General features: G+C 44.1%; 2 protein-coding genes and 1 non-coding gene across 3 annotated transcripts; 2 read left to right on the top strand and 1 right to left on the bottom strand.

The window, feature by feature from the left end:
- The first annotated feature begins 7 nt into the window (after positions 1 to 7).
- Positions 8 to 1624, top strand: creg2 (cellular repressor of E1A-stimulated genes 2). Its single transcript, XM_077617402.1, has 4 exons — positions 8 to 477; positions 793 to 962; positions 1037 to 1150; positions 1250 to 1624. The coding sequence occupies exons 1-4, from the start codon at positions 70 to 72 to the stop codon at positions 1389 to 1391; spliced, it is 834 nt and encodes a 277-aa protein (XP_077473528.1). The 5' UTR covers positions 8 to 69; the 3' UTR covers positions 1392 to 1624.
- Positions 582 to 655, bottom strand: trnan-guu (transfer RNA asparagine (anticodon GUU)). The gene has a single exon. It is a non-coding gene; the product is annotated as a tRNA-Asn (tRNA).
- A 582-nt stretch (positions 1625 to 2206) lies between the features above and the next one.
- Positions 2207 to 20980, top strand: mgat4a (alpha-1,3-mannosyl-glycoprotein 4-beta-N-acetylglucosaminyltransferase A). Its single transcript, XM_077617589.1, has 16 exons — positions 2207 to 3018; positions 9075 to 9242; positions 10008 to 10148; positions 12857 to 12990; positions 13062 to 13108; positions 13188 to 13301; positions 13915 to 13990; positions 14960 to 15074; positions 15196 to 15326; positions 16191 to 16298; positions 16374 to 16448; positions 17070 to 17188; positions 17644 to 17722; positions 17927 to 17987; positions 18520 to 18632; positions 18723 to 20980. Exons 1-16 carry the CDS (start codon positions 2925 to 2927, stop codon positions 18747 to 18749), a joined length of 1602 nt encoding a protein of 533 aa, XP_077473715.1. The 5' UTR covers positions 2207 to 2924; the 3' UTR covers positions 18750 to 20980.
- Positions 20981 to 21323: the final 343 nt, after the last annotated feature.

Raw genomic sequence — 21323 nt, 5'->3', positions numbered from 1 at the left:
GGGCAGCCCACCAAGACGAAACTCGAATGTACGCAGAGAAACAAGTTGACAACGCCGTCGATAGAACACATGAAGAGCACTACCAATGCCCTCGCGCTTACACTCTTGGCCCGTCTTTTGGCCTTGTGTGCCGGCTACACCCTGCGGAGCTCGGTGTCCTGGGCGGTCTCCTCCAAAGAGGACGCCGACCTGTCGGAGGAGGTCGCCCCGGCCTTGCTGGCGGACGGCGGCGGGCTGTGGAAGCAGGCGTTCCCGGCAGGGGCGGAGGAGACTGTCGGGGAGCGAATGAAGCCCGAGGCCGAGTCCCGGGCGGCGCAGGGCTCCGCTCGTCTCTTTTCTTATCGGACGGAGAAGGCGACTGTGGCGGGGGGCGTCGGTCCTGGTCCTCCTCCGCACCAGAAAATAGCACGGACGGCCAGATACGTCGCTCATAGCAGCGACTGGGGTTCCCTGGCCACCATTTCTAGCCAGGATAAGGTAGCACTCGCGGGGGCGAAAATTCGAAGCGCACCTTTAAAGCAAAGTATATTTGAAAGCATGGGTATAATTTTACGATTGAATAAAGCGTTCACAAAAACGCACGTCCCTGGGTGGGCTCGAACCACCAACCTTTCGGTTAACAGCCGAACGCGCTAACCGATTGCGCCACAGAGACATGATGACTATTAAGGTGTCAGTTGTCAATAAAAAGGTTGACAATACCGACACTCACCAAGAAATGCAGTTTGTCTTATATAGAGAACAAGAGTCCTTTTGACACCGCTTTCATTTAATCTATGTCTATTTTCATAGATCAAGGGTCTTCCTTTTGGGAACATTTTCTCCGTCAGCGATGGACCCATGGACAACAGCACAGGGGTCATCTACTTTTACGTGACCCCCATGGATAACACGGTGTCCGACCTGAAGCTGAACCCCTACGCTTCCATCACTTTCTCAGAGGCCGAGGGGGATTTCTGCAGGTAGGCGTGCGCGATCCACTTTTAAAGCAGCAATTTTAACCACTTTTCTTACCCTGACGTACTTCTTTTCACAGGCAAATGGTGTACGATCCAGAAGATCCCAGATGTGCGAGACTCACGCTGACTGGCAAAATGGTGGAGGTGGCCCCAGAAGAGCAGGCCTTTGCAAAAGAGGCCGTGTTTTCCAGGTAAGCAGTAAAACATGCTCACAAGTCATATTAAAGTGGTGGATGAAGGAAGTATTTGTACAACATCTTTTGAAATGTTGCCCTGTTTCTGTTTTCCAGGCATCCCGTGATGGCACAGTGGCCTGCGGGGCACAAGTGGTTCTTCATGAAGCTGGAGCTGATCCAAGTGTGGCTACAGGACTGGACCGGAGGAGCTTCACTCATTCCACTGGAGGAATACTTTAAGGCTACTCCATTCTGAAATACCTGCTGCGGCTTTCTTATGCATAACATCGGCCTAGGAAAAATAAACAAGTCACCTTTCTCTCTTCACACGAGAGATGCAAAGTCAAGTCTGTTAAGTATTCCTTCCACTCAAGCCAAAATGGTTGCCACGGTAAAGAAGGCCAGAATGTAAACTGTTAAGACAGGAACCGCTACAACAGACTTGTTTTTGCTTTTGAAGGCATTGAATGTGCCTTTATTCCCACGTTACGCTTATAGGAATGTGAGAATTCATTCTTAATGTTTGCTCTAAATTTAATTGTGCACCCCGGTCATTGAAAATAAACGACATTATGAATACTCTGAATACAAAGTTCATTTCAAAATTTGAAGCATATATTTACCACACTACATTATCACTAGAATGCTAGGGTTTGGGAAAAAATACATGTGACCAAAAGGTTAAAGACAGGATGTTCTGTTTGCTTCCTCGGTAGTCAGGACTGGTTTAAATCGTAAAACGAGATGTGTATACTAAGACAGTGCGTCTTTGTCAGGGTCTGCGCTGCACCAATTATTCGCTGGGGGGCGTCGTGGAACAAAACATGTAAGTGGAGTCGCTGTCACTTGTTGGAAAGCAAAGGTGGCGCTTGTTCACGTTGGTAGTATTTCCGGTAAGGACTTGTGTACAAACGGAAAACGAAAAAGTTGATGGAGGGGGCTCATTAAACTAGGGTGAATCCAAACATAGAAGAGTAGGGACGTTATGCCTTATTTTAAAAAAAATCGCGAATTCTACTTAAAATAAATAGCCTACTCATTATTTTAAAACTCATGGCTACACCGGATGTGAGCCTGTACACGAACGGAAAGTGACAGACAACGTCCAAGAGTTACAAGGTTGTTAGTGTCCGGTGTGCGTGCACGTGATTCCACATATTTGGGGCGTCTACGACGGAAAAACTGGGCAAGCTCGGACGCCCTATTTTGCTTCGAAATGAGCGCAACTGCACTTGGCGTTTCACCTTAGCTCAGCGGCTAACCGAGCCCGGCCGAAGAGCGTCGAGCGCCGAACACGAAAACGATTGAAGAAGCGGGAACACATTCGCGCGGAAACCGAAAACATTGAAGCAACGGGAAGACATTGGCGCTTTGCACGACAGTTCCCTTTTTTCGGGTTGGTCCATCTTCATCTGTTGCTAGTGGCGGCGCAATTTGAGGCGAAACCGAGGCGTCGTTTGCGTGCTATGACGGAGAGCCCAAGCGCCACCGAAAGCGAAATGCTTCTTTTTCCTCCTGCTTGCGATTCTCGCTGACGGGGCCGCCCGTTCATTGACAACACCCCCCCTCTTTGGAGAAATGGACTGCACCGGCAGCTAAAGCAAGCGCCCCACCCCTCTCCGTTCGAACACACCATGTAAGCGAGCACCTTCGTGGACGTGGAAGACAGCGCTCGGAAGTACCCGTGCGCACGTTTCTGCTTTGCCGGGCCACCACGTCAAAGTACGACTGCGGGGGGCTCGAGGCACTCAGGACGGCGACGACACATGCGAGGCTTCGCTGAAATGAGATGAGGCTCAGAAATGGAACTGTGGCCACTGCGTTGATTTTCTTCACGTCTTTCCTCAGCTTGTCCTGGTACAACGCCTGGCAGAATGGCAAAGGTAGGCTCGTGCGTTCGCTAAGGGGAACCAACGGTCTAATTTGACAACCAAATGGGCACATTTAGACAACCAAATGGGCACATTTACATTCTTGACATTTACCCAACGAGTCGCCGTTCGCCAAATTCATCTTCAAATTAACTGGGGTCACAGTTGGCTGTATTTATGGACGAAAAAAAAACCGGAACCAAACTTCTCATTTCTATCAATTTCAGAAGTTCGTTAAGATCAAAATTATTCGTTTCAATTAAAAAAGACCTATTGTTCATGTTCTACTATTTATTTTAGCATATTTTCTCTCATACAACTAAATTTCAGCGTTTGACATTCAATTATATGTACCTGTACCCCTTTTAATTTCAAGGATACTTTTGTACCGGTAATGGTCATTGTTGAAATCAGTTTTTATTTCAAGGATACTTTTGTACCTGTAATGGTCATTGTTGAAATCAGTTTTCCTTTCTCGTGACCTTCCATTGTGTTATTTTCGTTTCATTCTATCTTAGTGGCAAAACCGTAGATTAGTGTCATTACAGGAATAGCTAACTAACATATAACATGAAAGGTATTTTTCTGTTTTACCAAATGCTTTCTTTATTGAAGGAGTTGAAGTTCATCACAGCAGTTGTGTTCGCGACCGGTCTGGACAAATCAAGAGTTGGTCCTGCGATACCAAGAGCGGTCGCCAGTGTTACGAGACTCGCATTAATGGACCAAATTCCTTTTATCGCCGCTCTTTGTGGCAAATTTAGAGGATTTGGTCGTCCATTCAAACATCTTTGAAGGGATTTGCTGCAATCAGAAGCGTTTCCGAATGCAAATGAGGCTTTGTGTGGACAAGCACCGCCGTTTAGCAACAAATATTACTTGTCTGCATTCGAAACAAATATTACCCGTCATTACGCTGTCATTTAGCCGTCACTTCTGTGTTAGCCCAAAATGTCGCATGCCCTCCGTACTGACAGAATCCAATTATAGCTTGATTTACTTAGAAATATTATTTGCATTCAATTAACACGGAAGAACGCCAACCATTGTTTTCTAACCACAAGTTAGCACAGCACCAAAATGACTCATTAGCATGTTGAAATCAAAACTGGATTGTCTTTATGCCCTCAATTTGAACAAAGCTATCGCTGAATAATTTGCGGAAGAACGTTTGAAAACGCCATCCTAATGACCTTCAAAAGAAAACCAAAAAGATGAGAATATTCATGAGGTTATTTTTAGAGACGGACTCGTATACTCGTAATTGGATGGCGTGAGGCACGTGTATCGGCAAAATGTCGTTGGAGCGATGTGGAATTGTCGTTGGCGGTGAAGAGCTAATCTTGGCTTTTTGATTTCTCACCTCTGGCGTCTTTTGTCACGTGATTGGCTGCCAACGGAGCCTGACGTCAGTCAGCTGCACAAACACACTCCAACGTGACTCTCCCGAGTGTGTTCCTCTTCGTGTCTTGTTGCGTCACATGATGGCGCCTCGGCAAACGGGATGGTCCTTTACGATGATGGCTGTTAAACAATGAATCAAATGATCACTTAGGGGTGTTGAATTTCAAATGCTGTTAACATAAAGATGAGTCCAAAGCTAGTGTTCCTGTTGTGTAGAGATGTTCAAGTGTCCTTTAGGTCAGGGCCTTTCCTACTGCTTTTGAGGGACTTTTTGGGAGGCTTTTTGTTCGCTTGTCGCTTCCTTCTGATTTTTGGACTTAACCTGGTGACTTGCTGTTGGTTTAGGGGCATTTCAAGGTTCCATATGAGCTCCTTGGCCACCATTGAAGGCCCTGTTTTGATGGAATATGATGGATATTAAGCATTTAATTCTGTCCGTGCAGTATAAATGAGCTACAAAGTGCCTGGCGGGCCGGATGGGACCCCCTAGCGCAAGGGTGTCAGATTCGGGTTGGTTCGCGGGCCGCTTTAACGTCAACTTGATTTCACGTGGGCTGGACCATTTTAGATATAATATTTAGATTTTTTTTTTATAAATGGATTAAAAGCCCTGAATATTCAGTTTTTTATAGATCTAAAACAATGGTTATTTTAGCTTTTTTTTTTTTTTTTTTTTTTAGATTTTACAAAATGATTTTTGAACTAAAAACACAGAAAAAATGGATTAAAAAATAGGGAAAATCAGGAAATTGAATATGCATCTATACTTCATTTTAATTTGATCCTAAAACAGAAAGTCAGCACTCATGATTGACTTTCCCGGGCCACACAAAATGATGCGTCGGGCCAGATTTACCCCCGGGCCGCCACTTTGACACATGTGCCGTAGCGGGCCACTCCCGGCCCACGGGTCGCCCGTTTGGCACCCCCGCATTAGAGCGTTTCCTCTCGGGTCCCAGCGTACCGCACACAATGGGACAAAAATAGCACAGGCCACTACGGCTAATCGGTGCTCCAGATTTACAGATAAAAGGATGATTTCCAAAATCGCGGTGCACCTGTAGGGAGCGTAACGTGAGGACGTCGGGGTGGCGTGTGCTTGGGCGGGTGGGCGTACTCCTGGACCAGTCCTCAATGGTCTGGGAGGAAGGATGGTGGTGTGATAAAAGCTGGAGAGCGGATGGAAAACGCCTGCGGTGGGTGGCCTGCTCTTTATGAAAGGCGGCAGAGTGCAGTGCCGCTGACGAGGCAACGAGATGGACGTGTTGCTTCTTTTGTTGCACGTGTCCTGCCTCTGTTTCTCACGCAGGGAAGCGGGCTGGCAAGCATTGAAACAGGGAAGCAGGCATCCACCTACTGTTCCTCTGGGCCCTCCTTCCACAGTCGGAAGCAGGGCTGGCAGGCTAGCTATTTTGTGCTCTTAAGTCATTACAGTAACAGCAACATCCTGTGTCGCGCACTTCCGTTCCCCCAGTCGCTTTTAGAAAAGAATTCCTCCCCCAGGGGATTCCACCCCAATTCGAGAGAAAGATAGGCCGGCCGGGGACTTGTCGTCATCGGAAGCCATTGATTTTTCGCAGCGGGATTTGTTTGTTTCTTCTTTGCCGTGTGGATTTACTAGGGATGTCCTGATGACTTATTTTTGCTTGTGACTCAATTACAGTGAATGAGATAATACCTAAAACAGTTTAAACCAAAACTACCCAATTCCGAGGCTGTGAAAATGAAAGATTTCCAATAGATTTTGATGAGGGAACATCGCTAGTATTTAGTACATAAATGTCAAGGTGAGATCTGGTGAACGGTGATTAGTATTCACTAATATTTGTGGCTCAGCGCTCACGGGAAGAGGCTTTTGTGGCCACTTATGGATGATGTCATTACCGCTGCCATGCCTCTCGTTGCCATTTATTTGATAGAGGTTATGCTTGCAGAAACAATTACCGTAAAAGGAGGATTCTGTCAATATGAAGTAATGTGGCTATTCAAGGGGGTTTCGGATAGTCTTAAAAAGATGACATTTTTACCAACCTTTTTTACGACAGAAAACGGCGTACTGCACCGAGTGCAAATACGTCGTCAGAATTGGACACATTCTTCATGTGTAATTGTCATACAAAGTTCTGAACATTGGAACACGGACCTTTCCGTGCTATGAGCTAGCGCGCATGCTAGCTCTGCTCATTGTTGTTATTGTATGTCCTTTTGAAAATGCACTGAAACCAAATTCCTACATTGGCAAATTATAAGGACAGCAAAGATATCTTTGACTGTTGTTAAAAAAAACAATTAATGTAATAAACAACGCAAGAAAATATGCACTAGAACGTACAACAAAATGGAAAAAATACAACTGGTTCGCCTTGTCTACAATCAAGATGAAGATAACATTTGCAGTTACTCAATCTTTTTTTCATTTGTAGACAAGCCACTTAAAGAAAAAGTCGCGTTCCCACGACAACCTTGTTTTTCTTCCATTTCTTTCTCTCCTCTGACTAATATTTTTCAGCAACTTCCTTCCGTACACGAGGACGAGAGAAACATTTTCCCGGCCGTTTTCGGCATCTTAGCGGATTCCTCATTAAATTTCCTCCGCGATCAGGAAGAAATTCCCCCCAAAAAAGAAAGATTCCGGAAATGAAGCAATATCCTTTTTCGTGCGTTGCCAGTTGACCGTGCCAATGACGCTGACGGTGAGCCCAGGAATCTTTAAGAGTGGGCGGGGGTCAGGAGAAAAACAATGAACACTGCAGCCAGGAAAGCAAAGGAAGTGTAGAATCTGGCCACTGGGACTAGTCTGGAAGGTGGTTTTTGTTTTTGTTTTGTATTGATTTGGCTCCCTTGACCCTGCTGCCGTTAGCACTAGAAAGCTTGCAAACAGATTCAAGCAATCTGAAGAAAAGGCTTGGTGTTGTGTCTGTAGTTGGGTTTCTTTAGCATTTTATTCCATTTTAAAGAGAAAAATGAGAATTGTCAGGTTGTCTTAACACCTCGTTGAAATCCGCGCAACGTGAGGTCGTCATTTGGTTCTAGCTAAACGAAGGTCTTGAGATGGATAAATGTGTTGTTGTTGTTTTGGGTTGATGTGTGCGAGCTGCATCGTGGAAGCAAAAGGCTAGCAGGTGCGCCACTGTCGGCTTCTTTTTCATGCATAATGCAAAAGCAGATTTTGCAAACGTTGCTTTCGTTCATGTCAGAGCTGGACACAATCTGTGGCTAGGATGATCTCCCCCATAACAATTAGAAAGCGCTGTTTATCCGGATGCTAAAATGGAATTAGGGCCAATGCAGAGCTTCCAGACACTACCAATCTTTCATATTTTTTTACACCACTCTTTACCAAACACATTTTGTATCAAAACTACGAAAAGACAAACAAACGCACGGACGTAGTGGCACTCCCGAAGTATTTCTTTGCCTTTTACAGAGACGATAAAGAGAAAGCTTTTGTGTTCCGTGTCCGCCATGGCGTTGCCAGGTGCGGGTGGGTTCACCTCCCCCAGAGAACATCATCGCATCTGCCGCGTTAGAAAATGACAAAACCATCAAGCTTTGGAAAAGCGATTGGTAAAGCCTCACACAATTTTTTTTAAAAACTTTTTTAAAAATAAATATATATAAAAAAGAGGACTTTCTCCCCACCTGGGAGTTTTTGGGGGCCGAGTTTACAGGGAATTAACTCCAGCATTGATGCGCAAGAAGAAATGTCAGCTAAAAAAAAACGAAAAACTAGTGTTTAGCTGTCTGTTCTGCACGAAAAATGTATTCCGCGTGGTTTTGTGTCCTTCCACCTTACTACACATTTTGTTAGTAAAATTGCCTTGGTGGCACCCGGAGCGCCGCTGTGCACATGAAAGTCTGCTTTGGGGTTTGAAGTCTCAAGCCCTTTCCATCCAAATGACAGCATCTGCGCTTTAAAGCACGGGCGACACACGGAGAGAAAGACAATAGCTCACACAAACCAGATAAAGGGAAACCCGTCCTTGGGTGGTGTTTTATTGATGAGCACTCTGGCAATATAGCAGCGTGGTTAGATCACAGAGCCCCTAAATAACCCGTGAACCTCTTTGAATGTGTTCTTTCACTTCAGAATTTTCAGGACAAACGCAGAGAATGGCCTTCGCTGTGGGAGGATGTCAGCGCTCGCAGCCATGAGTCATATGATTTCATATTATGAATACAGCCACTGAAGAAAAGCTCACTGCTACTGAAAAAACAAACTATCTTGTCACCAATTTAAGCGTGAAAGAAAGTCTGAACTGATTTTTTTTCTTCACAGTGAATTAATCTAACCCTTCACACCAATGAATGTTGTTTAACATCTTTGCTAGCTTCGTCAACAGCCATTTTTTTTACTGAATGTTTCAACCTGAATAGAAAAGCCTTCTCCCATAAAGATCGCCGTCATGAATTGAATCCATTTGTGCAACGGTATTACAAAAGAACGTTTTTTTAAGTGTGTTGCTATGTGACCCAGGAAGGCACGCGCAGTGACCGCCATTGTTAGCGTTTGAGTTTGGCTTTCACCGTAGGAACGGCGCTCGGTCATAAACTTAGACGGCCCCCGTAAAAACGAGCTCGATAGACGAGCACACGTGACCGATTGTTGTCATGGTTGTCTTTTGAAAGCTCTCTCACTGACGACTTTCCGCTGGTCTTTACAGAGAAACTGGTAGCATACCAGCGGGAGTTCCACACCTTGAAAGAGCGCCTACGTGTGGCCGAGCACCGGACGCTGCAGCGCTCGTCCGAGCTCAACGGTATCCTGGAGCAGTTTCGCCGCGCCATTGCCGAAACCAACAGCAGCAAAGATAACCTCGCCACCTTCTCAGGTAACCGATTAACCAGAGCGGTTTAATTTTCTGATGCCTGGCATTTATTATTGATAGGCAAATATTGAACAGTCACCAAAATACATTTTTACTTTGGTACCACATGCAACTGTAAGGCCTAAACAGGTGTCAAAGTGGTGGCCCGGGGGCCAAATCTGGCCCGCCACATCATTTTGTGTGGCCCGGGAAAGTAAATCATGAGTGCCGACTTTCTGTTTTAGGATCAAATTAAAATGATAGATATAGATGTATATTATATTTCCTTATTTTTCCCCTTTTTAATCAATAATTACAATTTTTTAATCCATTTTTTCTGTGTTTTTAGTTCAAAAATCATTTTGTAAAATCTAAAAATATATAAAAACATTTTCTGTTTTCCACTTTAATATAGAACACAATGATTAAAAGTGATTTTCCCTTACTAAGAAAAATAGCTCAAATAAACACTTTTTTTAGATCTATAAAAAACGGAATATTTAGGGCTTTTGATCCAGTTCTTTTAATCCATTTATATAAAAAAAATTAAATATTATATCTAAAATGGTCCGGCCCACACGAAACCGAGTTGACGTTAATGCGGGCCGCGAACCAACCAGAGTCTGACACCCTTGCCCTAAACATAAAGTCACTAAAAATTTCAGATTTTTTTTTTCCAAGAACAAAAAAAAAAAAAGGAAATTTGAATAAAGTGATGAAATGTCCCTATTTGTGCTGTCAGCTCCCAAATACAAAGTGCTAACGACACAATGAACCAAACCTTTTCAGATGAAACCCAGAAACTTTTGAGGCAGCTGGCCAACAGGAAGCCACTCCACGTGCCAAACATCTACCACCACATGCCTCACTTGCTCAACAACGAGGGCAGCCTGCAACCCGCCGTACAAGTCGGCGTGGGACGCACCGGAGGTGAGCATCCCATTCGGCATCTCTGCGTTTTTACGAGGGTCTTGCGTCTACACGCCTGCAATTTGTGACAGGTTGATTGTAAATATCTTCCGGGCTTGTCATGTACCGAGTCCTCCCCAAGGAATGTGTGTGTACACAGCAGTCACTTTTAGTCCACGTGTATTACGAGTCTTTTTTAAAAAGCCCCATGCGACTTTGCACTCTTTAACCTCCGCCTCGCTTGATTTGGAATGCTTCAAAACCCTTTAAAAGCAATAAAAAGCGTTTTTATTGGCCATGTTCCAGAATTTGTCGGATTGAAATTGGGACCGATCACATCATTTTCAGTGGAATCCAGTAGAAACGTTTGGGAATTTAAAATGTATGGTTCGTTTTTTAAGTTTGTAAACGGATGTCACTCGCCACGCTTGTGCTGAAATTGAGCAATGGGCAACACAAATGGCATGGCTAAATGGCCCACGCATTTTCATTTTCATTGTACTGGGTTTTAGTGGTTGATTGCCACAATGAAAGCCATTTTTGGAAGGCTCATGTCGCAACACATGTCAAACAGGCTGAACTTTGCACTGCCTTTTACGGTCCATGACCGATAATATTCTAACCTGTTGGCCTGGAAATACTACACGTGTGCTCCCCGTCCTGTCAAGATTGTTTTTGGATTCTGATAAAATGAAATATAAGAAAATAGGAGTATAGGAATAAATATTGCCCTCCCAAAAATGCGACTTGTATTGCTCTATATTTTTTCCTCTTTATTTCATATTCTTTGGCTGCTACAACTTATAGCCCCAAAAATTCAGTGCTGGAGTACCGTGTACCTTCTACTATGATACCGTATTTTCTCGCATATAAGCCACCACCGCGTATAAGCCACACCCTTAAAATTGTTGCATTTTACAATTTCTCGCGTACAAGCCGCCCCTTGATTCACAATTTTCACCTCCATATTTATGGTTTTAATAGGGAGTATAAATGTGTTACTTTGAAGGGAAAATCTTAAGAAAAATCACCCCACGTTTTATTTCTGTATGAATTAAAAGCACATTATTAGGGTTAATAAAAGGAAGTTAGTCATTCATCAAGTAAAGGTTGTTTTCTTACTGCAAAACAGAAAATAACCCACAAATACTAAATGTTAATTTGCCGAAATCTACAGGTGAAAAAAAGGAGTACAGCAATGCTGTAAGTCTTGCGCGCTTATAAGTGTACGTACCCTTGATTCAGTCATCATTTTTTTGACTTACAAATACGGCGTATATGCAAGAAAATACGGTAAAAAATATTGTGACGGGAACGTAGACTCCTTTATGAAACTCTTGTTCAATGTATCTCTGTATGTCTGGGTTTTAGAATGGATTCTTAAAATGACCATTCATTTCAATAGAGAAAGATACATGGAGTGAGCAATTTTCAAGTGTGTGTTTTACTTTGTAGTCAGGACGGAGATGGCTTTACTTCCCAAGTCCAAGTTTCTTCCATTTATCACTCCGTTTTCCTTCTTTGCCTTTACAGCCAAAGAAAAACAGTGTCAGTCATCACCATCTTCCTGACAACTCACCATACGAAGCATGCATGCGCGACAGCCAAATTGCGCCCGCGCAAACGCGGCCAAATCCCCGAAAATAGCTTTTGTTGAGTGCATCAAATTGTAAAGTTGCCACTCTGTTGCCCTTGATCCCATTCAAATGTTGTTGCACTTTTGTGTGATTTCAAAGTGAATGATGGAAAACCCCCGGGGAAGTTATTTAGTATCGAGCGGTCATACTCTGGAAGCAGATCAGCAAAAGATTAAGCACCAGTTTGAACGTACGGAATGAGCAACGATTAACGACGGATGCATTATGGCTGATGGGGCCTCGCACTTGGATGCATTAACACACGTTCACTGTCTGCTAGCATCCGCTAGCATGCTGTCACTTTTTTATTTGCTTCCTCCCTCGCTTTCCTTTCATCTTTGACCTAGATTTTTTTTTATTTAAATGCTGGTGGGCGTCACCATACATGGCGGTGTTCGGCGTGAGGTACACAATGCGAAAGTGGGACAGATTCTCCACGCTGCGTAGATGCTCGGTCGGTTGGCCCCCTTTTCTGAAACCCACAGCGTGCACTCCGGTTTGGTTTCGAACCCTTGGCCTTTATTAAATGTGATTGCGGTAAACGTGTTAGCATTGTAACCATCAATCAGAATCTATTGTATTGTTGTTCTGAGGGATTTTTCGGCATCTTAACGAGAACACTCCTTATGGAAACAACTCACTTTGGTCTCGACCTCTCCTAGTATGTATGCTCTTTTTTTAAGTGTTCTGGAATAACCTGTTGTTAGTTAATGTATGCATAGGTTACGGGAACATCAACGTGATGTGTGGAACATTGTAGCACTGGGCCAAAAAGTCTGTCATTCATAGCAGAAGCTCATGAATTGATTGAGTCCCACCATTCGCAATTCCCGCCTCCATTCCATTCTCTCGTCCCTCAGCGCTCGTAAACAGAAGCATTTGATTTTTTTTTCCCCCCTCCGAGTCATTGCTGACCGAGACGTCGTTTCAAATTGCCTCTGTGGGAGCTTTTGCATCCAGCGTTCCCTCCCTCTTCCCATCCGGCCCTCCGCCCCGCCCGCCAATTCCAGCCAATCTAATCAACTCGACGTCGAACGGCGAGCGTTCGCCGTTGGTCTCGCTTTGATTAAAACTCATCTGCTCTCCTCCCAGTTACCATGGTGATGGGCATCCCCACCGTCAAGCGCAAAGTCAAGTCGTATCTGGCCGAGACGCTGCATTCGCTCATCGACAAGCTGTCTCCGGAGGAGAAGCTCGACTGCGTGATCATCGTCTTCGTCGGGGAGGTGAGGGGTCGCCCCGCCCGCGGTCGCGTGGCGGCGCCGCGCTCTAAAGTGGCGCCCGCTTTCTTCCGCAGACGGACCTGGAGTACGTTCAGAGTGTGGTTTCCGGCCTCCAGAACGAGTAGGAGCGCCTTCGATTGGCTCTCGGCGTTCCCCGGGGTCACTTCACTCACGCCTGGTCTCGTCTCGTCTTCCCTCAGGTTCTCCGTGGAGCTCAATTCGGGTTTGCTGGAGGTTATTTCCCCTCCTACCACCTTTTATCCAGACCTGGACAACCTTAAGGAGACGTTCGGCGACCGTAAAGACCGAGTCAAGTACGTGAGCCGCCGAATGCTCCGCCGGGACGCTTTATTTTGGGAGCGCCGAACTGAAAGGATGAGCCGGCGGGAGGGAGTCGGCTTTTAGTCGGCTGATTAGTATTCTAAAAGCATTTGTCTAAGTCACATCAAGGTCAGCAGAAGCGGCGCTCCCCCGCTCTCTCTAGCTTTTGTCGTCAGCGTTTCCTTTCTGGTCGGCCGACCGGCGGCTCCCGAGAAACGGGCGTACGCCATGGGATCGTCATCGACCTGGAACGCAGACCAGTCTTGTTTGTGTTGGCACGAGTGTTTGTTTACGCCGGCACGCGGGGTAATACAAGCCGCGCGTCTGGTGGAACACGCCGCTATTCTTTCGATTGATGTGCTTATGGAAGAAGGTTGGCGTTTCAAGAAAAAAAAAATCGGATTAGGATTCGAGACGAGATACGATACAATGTCGGGAAATCAAATGCCACCGTTTTCTTTTTAATGTAGAGCAGAGGAAGTTATTTAAAATGCATACCCTTTCACTCATTTGCATATATAAAAAAACATGTAACCTGAAAATTTCGTAAGTGGAGGTATGACTGTAATTGGTCAACAACATTGATTGTTTTGGTATATTGTTTAGATGGCGGACGAAGCAGAACCTGGACTATTCCTTCCTCATGATGTATGCCGTGAACAAAGGAGTTTATTATGTTCAGGTAAAGATGTTTTGCATCTCTGTTCCACTGAATTGAAAGCAGCAAATGTGGGTTTCTGCATTTTTGTCAGTGGTTTTCCGCTCATAAAACCACGGCTTGCTTGCTGACTTAGTGACAGCCTAATCCTCTTTGACTTCTGCTGCAATCATCTGTCTTTTTTTGCCTGCCGGTTTTTTTTCTTCCCCCAAATGTGTCACCAATAGACCGGAAATGCTGAGGCGGCTCGTATTCTGAACTCTTTCAATGTCAGCCACTAAAAAATTTCTATCCCAGAATCCAAACCAATCAGAGCAGCAAAATTATCCAAAATACAGATACTTGTATTTTTCACTACTAAAAAAAATGTTGTCAGGTTTTGCCCCCCCCTCAGTCGCTGATTAAGTGACCCGCTCCATCTAGTGTTAAAACTGAGAAGTGCAATGTAGGCTGGATTTAAGCTTCATGTGCGGGCCATATTCATTGATATTTTGCATTTTCTACCATCCAATAAAAACTGGGCAGCGCTTTGGATGTTTGAATGCTTTGCTGATACTTGTAACTAAAACAACTTTAATATTTTGAAAATGATTAGAAAAACAATGGTTTGGATTGATGAAAAATAAAGCTTTTTTAGGAAAAATTAAACGTTATGAGCATGTCCGTGCAAAATAATCCAGTATTCAATTCTGCCAAGATAAAATGTATTCTCGCAGCAATATTTTCAGGCCATAAACAACATTGGAGAAGCAAAATATTGGAGAAGGCATGCTTGTTGTTAATCTAATGCATGCACTGTCATTTCCATTCTCTGCTCTCAGCTGAAGGGAAGAGGTATTTCCACTCGACCTGCTTTGGTGTTCAGTCGTTCTTGCGTCTTTTCATGGCTCTTTCCCTTTTTGTGAGCGTTGTAATCCCCCCTCCACTCCACCAAAACAAAAAACAAAATATGCTTGATTCCGCCTCAATCCTGCACGTCTTCTTCTCCCTCAGTTGGAGGACGACATCGTGGCCAAGCCCAACTACTTTGCCACCATGAAGAACTTTGCCCTCCAGCTCTCGTCCGAGGACTGGATGGTCCTGGAGTTTTCTCAGCTGGGCTTCATCGGTATGTTTTGTCGCAAACTCCACGGCTTTTTCCTCCGAGCCATTGATTCATCCGACTCAAATGTTGTTTGCTAATAAGCTTCTGTGTCAGTGACATCATTTACTTTTGTGTTCTCCTTCAGGAAAGATGTTCAAGGCGCCGGACCTGAATCTCATTGTGGAGTTTATCTTCATGTTCTACAAGGAGAAGCCCATCGATTGGCTACTGGACCACATTCTCTGGGTCAAAGTGTGCAATCCTGAAAAAGACGCGGTAAGGAAGTCACGCTTTCAATGTATTTCAATGTAAATTGCGTCTTTAAATCTGTTTTAATTTGAAAGGGAAACAACAGAATTACGTACAATGAATCTGCTGTCCTGGTAAAAACCTTTAAATCAAGGGTGTCGGACTCAGGTTGGTTGGCGGGCCGCATTAATGTTAACTCTGTTTCATGTGGGCTGGACCATTGTACATATAATATTTAGATATATATTTTTATAAATGGATTAAAAGAACTGGATCAAAATCCCTGAATATTCCGTTTTTTTATAGATCTAAAACAATGTTTATTTGAGCTTTTTTTCTTAGTAAGGGAAAATCATTTATTTAATCATTTGTTTTTCATTGCAAAAGGAAACCAAATTTTTCTCTAATTATGTTCCATATTAAAGTGGAAAACAGAAAATATTTATATATATTTTTAGATTTTACAAAATTATTTTTGAACTAAAAACACAGAAAAAAAACGATTAAAAAATGACAATTATTGATTTAAAAGGGGAAAATCTGCAAATGTAATATACATCTATACTCTTCATTTTAAATTGATCCTAGAACAGAAAGTCGGCACTCATGATTGATTTTCCCGGGCCACACAAAATAATGCGGCGGGCCAGATCTGGCCACCGGGCCGCCACTTTGACACCTGTGCTTTAAATTCAATTTTGTGAGCATCCTCCTCGAATTGATCCAAAATGATGCCACGCCCCTTTTGATGACATTAGTGAGGAAATGGACAAGCATTTTTTTCAATATATGACGACAATAAGCCGTTCTATTCTGGTAGACGCTTTGTTGTGCTGTGATGAATCATGATAATGATGCCCCTCTTTTTTTATTTTTTTCCCTTTTTCCTAGAAACACTGCGAGCGGCAAAAGTCCAGCCTCCGCATTCGCTTCCGCCCTTCGTTGTTTCAACACGTGGGGCTCCATTCGTCCCTGGCCGGAAAAATCCAGAAGCTCACTGTGAGCGAGTCCTTTTGCGCGCCACCGCCGAACAAATGTGCACATTTCCGCGTTGACCTCTGGGCTTCCCCGCAGGACAAAGATTTCCTGAAGCCGCTTCTCCACAAGATACACGTCAATCCACCCGCTGAGATTTCCACATCCATGAAGGTAATCTGCATTGACGCTCTTTCACCCTCAAATGCTCATTCTCCTAAAACCTTTATTGACTCAACAAGCAACCATTGAAGATTAAATGAACATCTCTTTACTTTACCTACTCAATTCACAAAGCCAAACTAGTACAGATAATATACATTCATCACATGCATAAAAAAAGCATTTCTAGCTAGCTCAATTGATTGGAATATAGAATATATTATTATGTAGGAAGCCGCCTTCCAAATACTTATTTAATGGGTGAGTTTTAATTTGAAATCATTAAAAGTGATCTACTCTTAAATTCTATTTTAATTTACTGAAGTGCCTTGAGTGAAGGAACAAATAAGACAGTATGACCGGGCCATTTCACCCAAAAATAAAGCTGGGACAATGACACAGTCATTGTTAGCCATTTCGAAATACATTTTGCTCACACAATGTCATAAATGACAAAGTGGGAAGCTAATGAGCGTTGAGGCATTCCTAAAAAAAAATAAAAGGCAAAGATTTCCCGTTGACTTTTTGGAAATCTGCCCCAGTCTCATCAGGTTCGTTTCAGTCGGCCGTGAGCCATACAACCAGGTATTGTCCCACTTTTGAGTTGCTGACGTGGTACGCCGCTATCGTCAGGTGTATCAGGGCCACACGCTGGAGAAGACCTACCTCGGGGAGGATTTCTTCTGGGCCGTCACGCCAAAGGCGGGAGACTACATCCTCTTCAAATTTGACAGGCCCATCAGCATCGAGAGGTGAGAAATGAGGCCGTCGTCAGGGATAACTTCCTTTCCTCTGGCTGCCTAGCTAGCCAGAGTCTCAGTCTGTTTTGGCGCATCTCTCCGTGCTTCCGTGCCTCTCCGGGGGGACGCCACGGGGCTAATTAGACTTAGCGAGAGGACTCTAAAGTAGGCCTCCTCAGGTCAGTCAGCAGAAGGGAATTGGCACGTGACAAGTCAGTAGCTCAGCCAATAAATGACTCTCCATCAAGACTCCGTCTGCGCTGACGACACGAGATCTTCTCCAGATAAAAGCCGCTGCCTTTCTTTTCGTTTTGTTGTCCATCAGCTCTATCAAAGACTTTGGCTAGATCCAAAACAAAAGTCCAGAAGTATGACTGCAAGGGTCAATAACGAACGGGGTCTCCCATTCTTCACATTTTATCTCCATATAAAGTTGACCAAGGGCGCGTCCTGTTTTTTGTCGACAGGTTCCTGTTTCGCAGCGGCAACCAGGAACACCCCGGGGACAAGATGCAAAATACTACCGTGGAAATTCTGCCCGTCTCCGTAAGGAAACACTCGCCCGCTCGCGCCCGCTCGCGCCCGCTGACTGCTACGATTACGTGACGCCGCTTGGGCCGATGGCTCGGGAGGCTGCGGTCGGTGTATTGATTTAAAACCCAAAGGCGGACCCACGTGCGGGCTTTTTGCTCACATCGTTGACACTTGGGTGAGACTCCGTCCGTCTTAATTCAACCTTGCCTTGCTCAGGAAAGCGGACCGCAGACCAAAGAGAAGTACAACCGAACCGAGGACCGCTTCTACAGGATCGGTGAGTGGCTAAACATCCGTTCTAATCATTTCCTTTTTCACTCGAATCCATGTTTTGGTTGCCATAGCAAAAGATGATTGTGGTGAAGGACCAAATCAACTTGAAATATTACTTCTCCATGTATAAATTGAAAAGGGAAACAACAGTTGAGGCGTACGTCATAACTGCCATGAAACCCGATGTCATCTGAGATTACGCCATATCTTGTACGAGTCGTACGGTGTTTGTAAGGTTTTTGGGGGGTTTGTAAGGGGAATCGTAATCATTTATAAGGGCAGTTATCGGCAGAGGTTGACAGGTATGTAATTGAATGCCCCAGCCTTCCTCAAAGACACGTATGTCATCTAGCACAACCACAATCCTGAACAGGATAAGGCTTTTTAAAGGGACACCCCCATAGAAGTCCACATTAATATACCACATTTGAAGAAATAACATTTTTTAAAAGGCGACTACAATAGGATTTCAAATTGTGCCATCAAGTAAGTCTCAGAAACGATGTCCTTTTAATATCACGCATTGAAACCCACAGGTCAGTTTGAAAAGGGCGTGGCGGAAGGTGCCGTGGATCCTTGTTTCAATCCCGTCTTGGCCTTGCGACTGTCCGTTCTGCAAAACTCGCCCGTCTGGACCATCCTCAGTGAAGTAAGCCAATGACATCACACGGTTCCGTGGAAGCAAAAGGCCACACCCACTAATCGCATTTCACCACATCCTCTCTTTGTCTCCCTTCAGATCCACATAAAGAGGATAGCAGGATGACTTTTTGGGGTGGGAGAGCAAAATGTCGTAGGCCGCTCGCGTTCGAACCTCAGCTCAGGCGGCAAGGAAGTCATCGGGCCGCTGTGGGGGGGCCGGGCCCAACCTTATTTCATTTCGTTAGACCTTTACGTTCCGTGTCCGTCGCTTTCTTACCTCAATCGCCAGAATGTGAATCCTGCCGTTAATACGCAGAAGAAGCCGCGTGATAGATTCTTCCGGCAACTTTGGAAGTAAACGCCAACATGGAAACCCCCCGGGGAAGAAAAGCATGACGTCACCGGTCGATCGCTCAGTGCTGCCAAATCACTCCCTTTCAACTCAATGCTGCCACACGGGGGCGCGCTAGGACATTGCACTCAGACTGGGGCCCCCAGATGGGAATGTACACAAACCCCAAATAAGGAAATATCGTGTTTAGAACCAACACCAGCCTAAACACGCAAAATAGTCCTTATCTTAAAAAAAAGAAAAAAAGAAATATGTCGATTATAGTCGGGTGAAATTCCTCCAGAGAGCGAAAAAGTAATCGAACAAATGTTTGAACCAATCAGACATTGCCTTGGCGCCTTTGGAATATATTGATGTGTATATATATATATTCTTGAAGGATTACAGAGAGGAGGATCTATGAAGGTGACTTAATTTATTTAAGAATAAATCTTTTTAATATGTACAAGAGGTGAAATATATTTTTTAATCTATTGCCAGATGTTTCCGCCCGCGCGCCATTTTTTTCCCGCGTTTGCTCGTCTAGCGTTGGTTCGGTGACGGCACGCGGGAGCCGTCGGCCGATTTCATTTCACTTGAAGCCCGTCGACATTTAGGATGATATCCGCGCAGCTAAAGGAAAAGGATAAGAAAGAAGACGAGAACACACTCGGCCTTGAGAATCGTGCCTTACGACAGGTTCCCCGAGAGCGCCCAGGTTATTTCAATAAGGTTTTTGCCAACACCTCAACGGCTGGACATGTTAGATTACTGTATTATTATCATTGTGAGAATAGCAGACGCTTGCGTCGGTTTCGGATGTGACTGTAGTTGTGGGGTGCCGCATTCCTGCTTGTTTTGCACTGCTTGTTTGTTGTATCGCCGTCGGGAGCGACTGCACTTTTTTTTTTTTTTTCATTGTGCCAGAGAGGGGAAAAATGTCCAAATGCAAAGTTGTAATATTTGCTACAATTGCTACAATCATTGTGAGGAAAAAGTTCCCTTTTTTTAGGTCAACTTACTGGACAAAAATGAATGCAGTACTGGTGAAAAGTTCTTTTTTCCCCCCCTTTCCTCCCAGAGATACAATTTTGTTAATGGAATCGTTTTGGGTTATTGAGCATTCCCTTTAACGTGTGCTTTTCTTGTTTGATCACAAGAACAATTGATTATTTTTGTCTTGGGCAGAATAGATGTTTTTCATTTTGAATGGTCTCTAATCAAAGTAATAATACAGCTTGATCATTAGTCCACAATTGCAACTTTCTTGAAAAATTCTGACTTCACTTTCAATCTTTCTAAAGTATGGTTCCAATACTTCCTATCCCCGTTCATAGATTGTATTTGTCCTCTGACATATCTATATTTTTTTAATTTTTATGTTGTGAGGGGGGACCGGAATGTCCCGACTACTGATCGTTAGGAGTGCACCTTTTTCTCGTGAGGGTTTAACAGAGTACATTGAGTTCATTTACTTGTAAATATGAAGAGCAATGCGCATCTCTTTCTGTCACTCTCGCACCTCACTAGTTTAGTGAAGGTCACGTGACGTTTTGTTGTAACTTGCTGTCATTTTAAATGCCAAGTGTTTTGTTTTCTTTCTTTTTTTTTTGTTCTTCTAAGGGGTAATGAAGTGCCTTTTGGTGGAATGGACAAAGCTGCAACTGTGCTCTTTCCGTGCATATTTGTTCATACAAGTGTTATTATGGTTTGGCTAAAGCTGGCTTCTTGGTGAGACCCCCTGATATTTGAACTTTGGAGCCTGATCAGATGTTTACTCTGAAACGAGACGCCTCAAAGTTTCTTTTCTCGCTTGCTGGATTGTCTTTACTGCGAAAGCAACCCGTGAATGTGGATAGTTAAGGTGGAAAATTCTGTTTCAGGCTGGAAATGTATCCCCCCCCCCTCCTTTCATAACAGTACACTCATTGGTTTGTGTGCCTTCATCGTGTAATGTGTTGCCTGCCTCTACTGTTTTTTTTTTCTTTTTTCATGGGCACGTTTGAAATAAATGAGAAAAACAATTGCTTGGGTTCATTCTGCCCCATTTTGTTCCACAGCACATTAAAACGGCAGAAAATTTAGTCAGGAGAATCGCAGTTTTTAGAAACAGAACAGCGAAAAGCGGAAATGTCAATGTCTTTTCCGTGTTCCTGGTTAATGTAGTTTTCACGTTTTTTATGGGAAAATCGAAATTGCAAACATTCTGAAAAAACGGACAACGGTAAGGTTTTTTGCGGTTTGCGCCACCCTCATTTTTTGTTTTATTTTTTAACTAAAAAGGCGTGCACGTTCCCAAAAGCGGGGGGCTGTATATAGTCATTAATTTATACTGTGTACTTTGTCAAGGTAATCTCCGTAGAGAAC

The sequence above is a fragment of the Stigmatopora argus genome, chromosome 13, assembly GCF_051989625.1.
Source record: "Stigmatopora argus isolate UIUO_Sarg chromosome 13, RoL_Sarg_1.0, whole genome shotgun sequence".
Classification (NCBI taxonomy): Eukaryota; Metazoa; Chordata; class Actinopteri; order Syngnathiformes; family Syngnathidae; genus Stigmatopora; species Stigmatopora argus.
The sequence above is the reverse complement of the archived record's forward strand: the minus strand, read 5'-3'. Positions and strand labels throughout refer to the sequence as shown.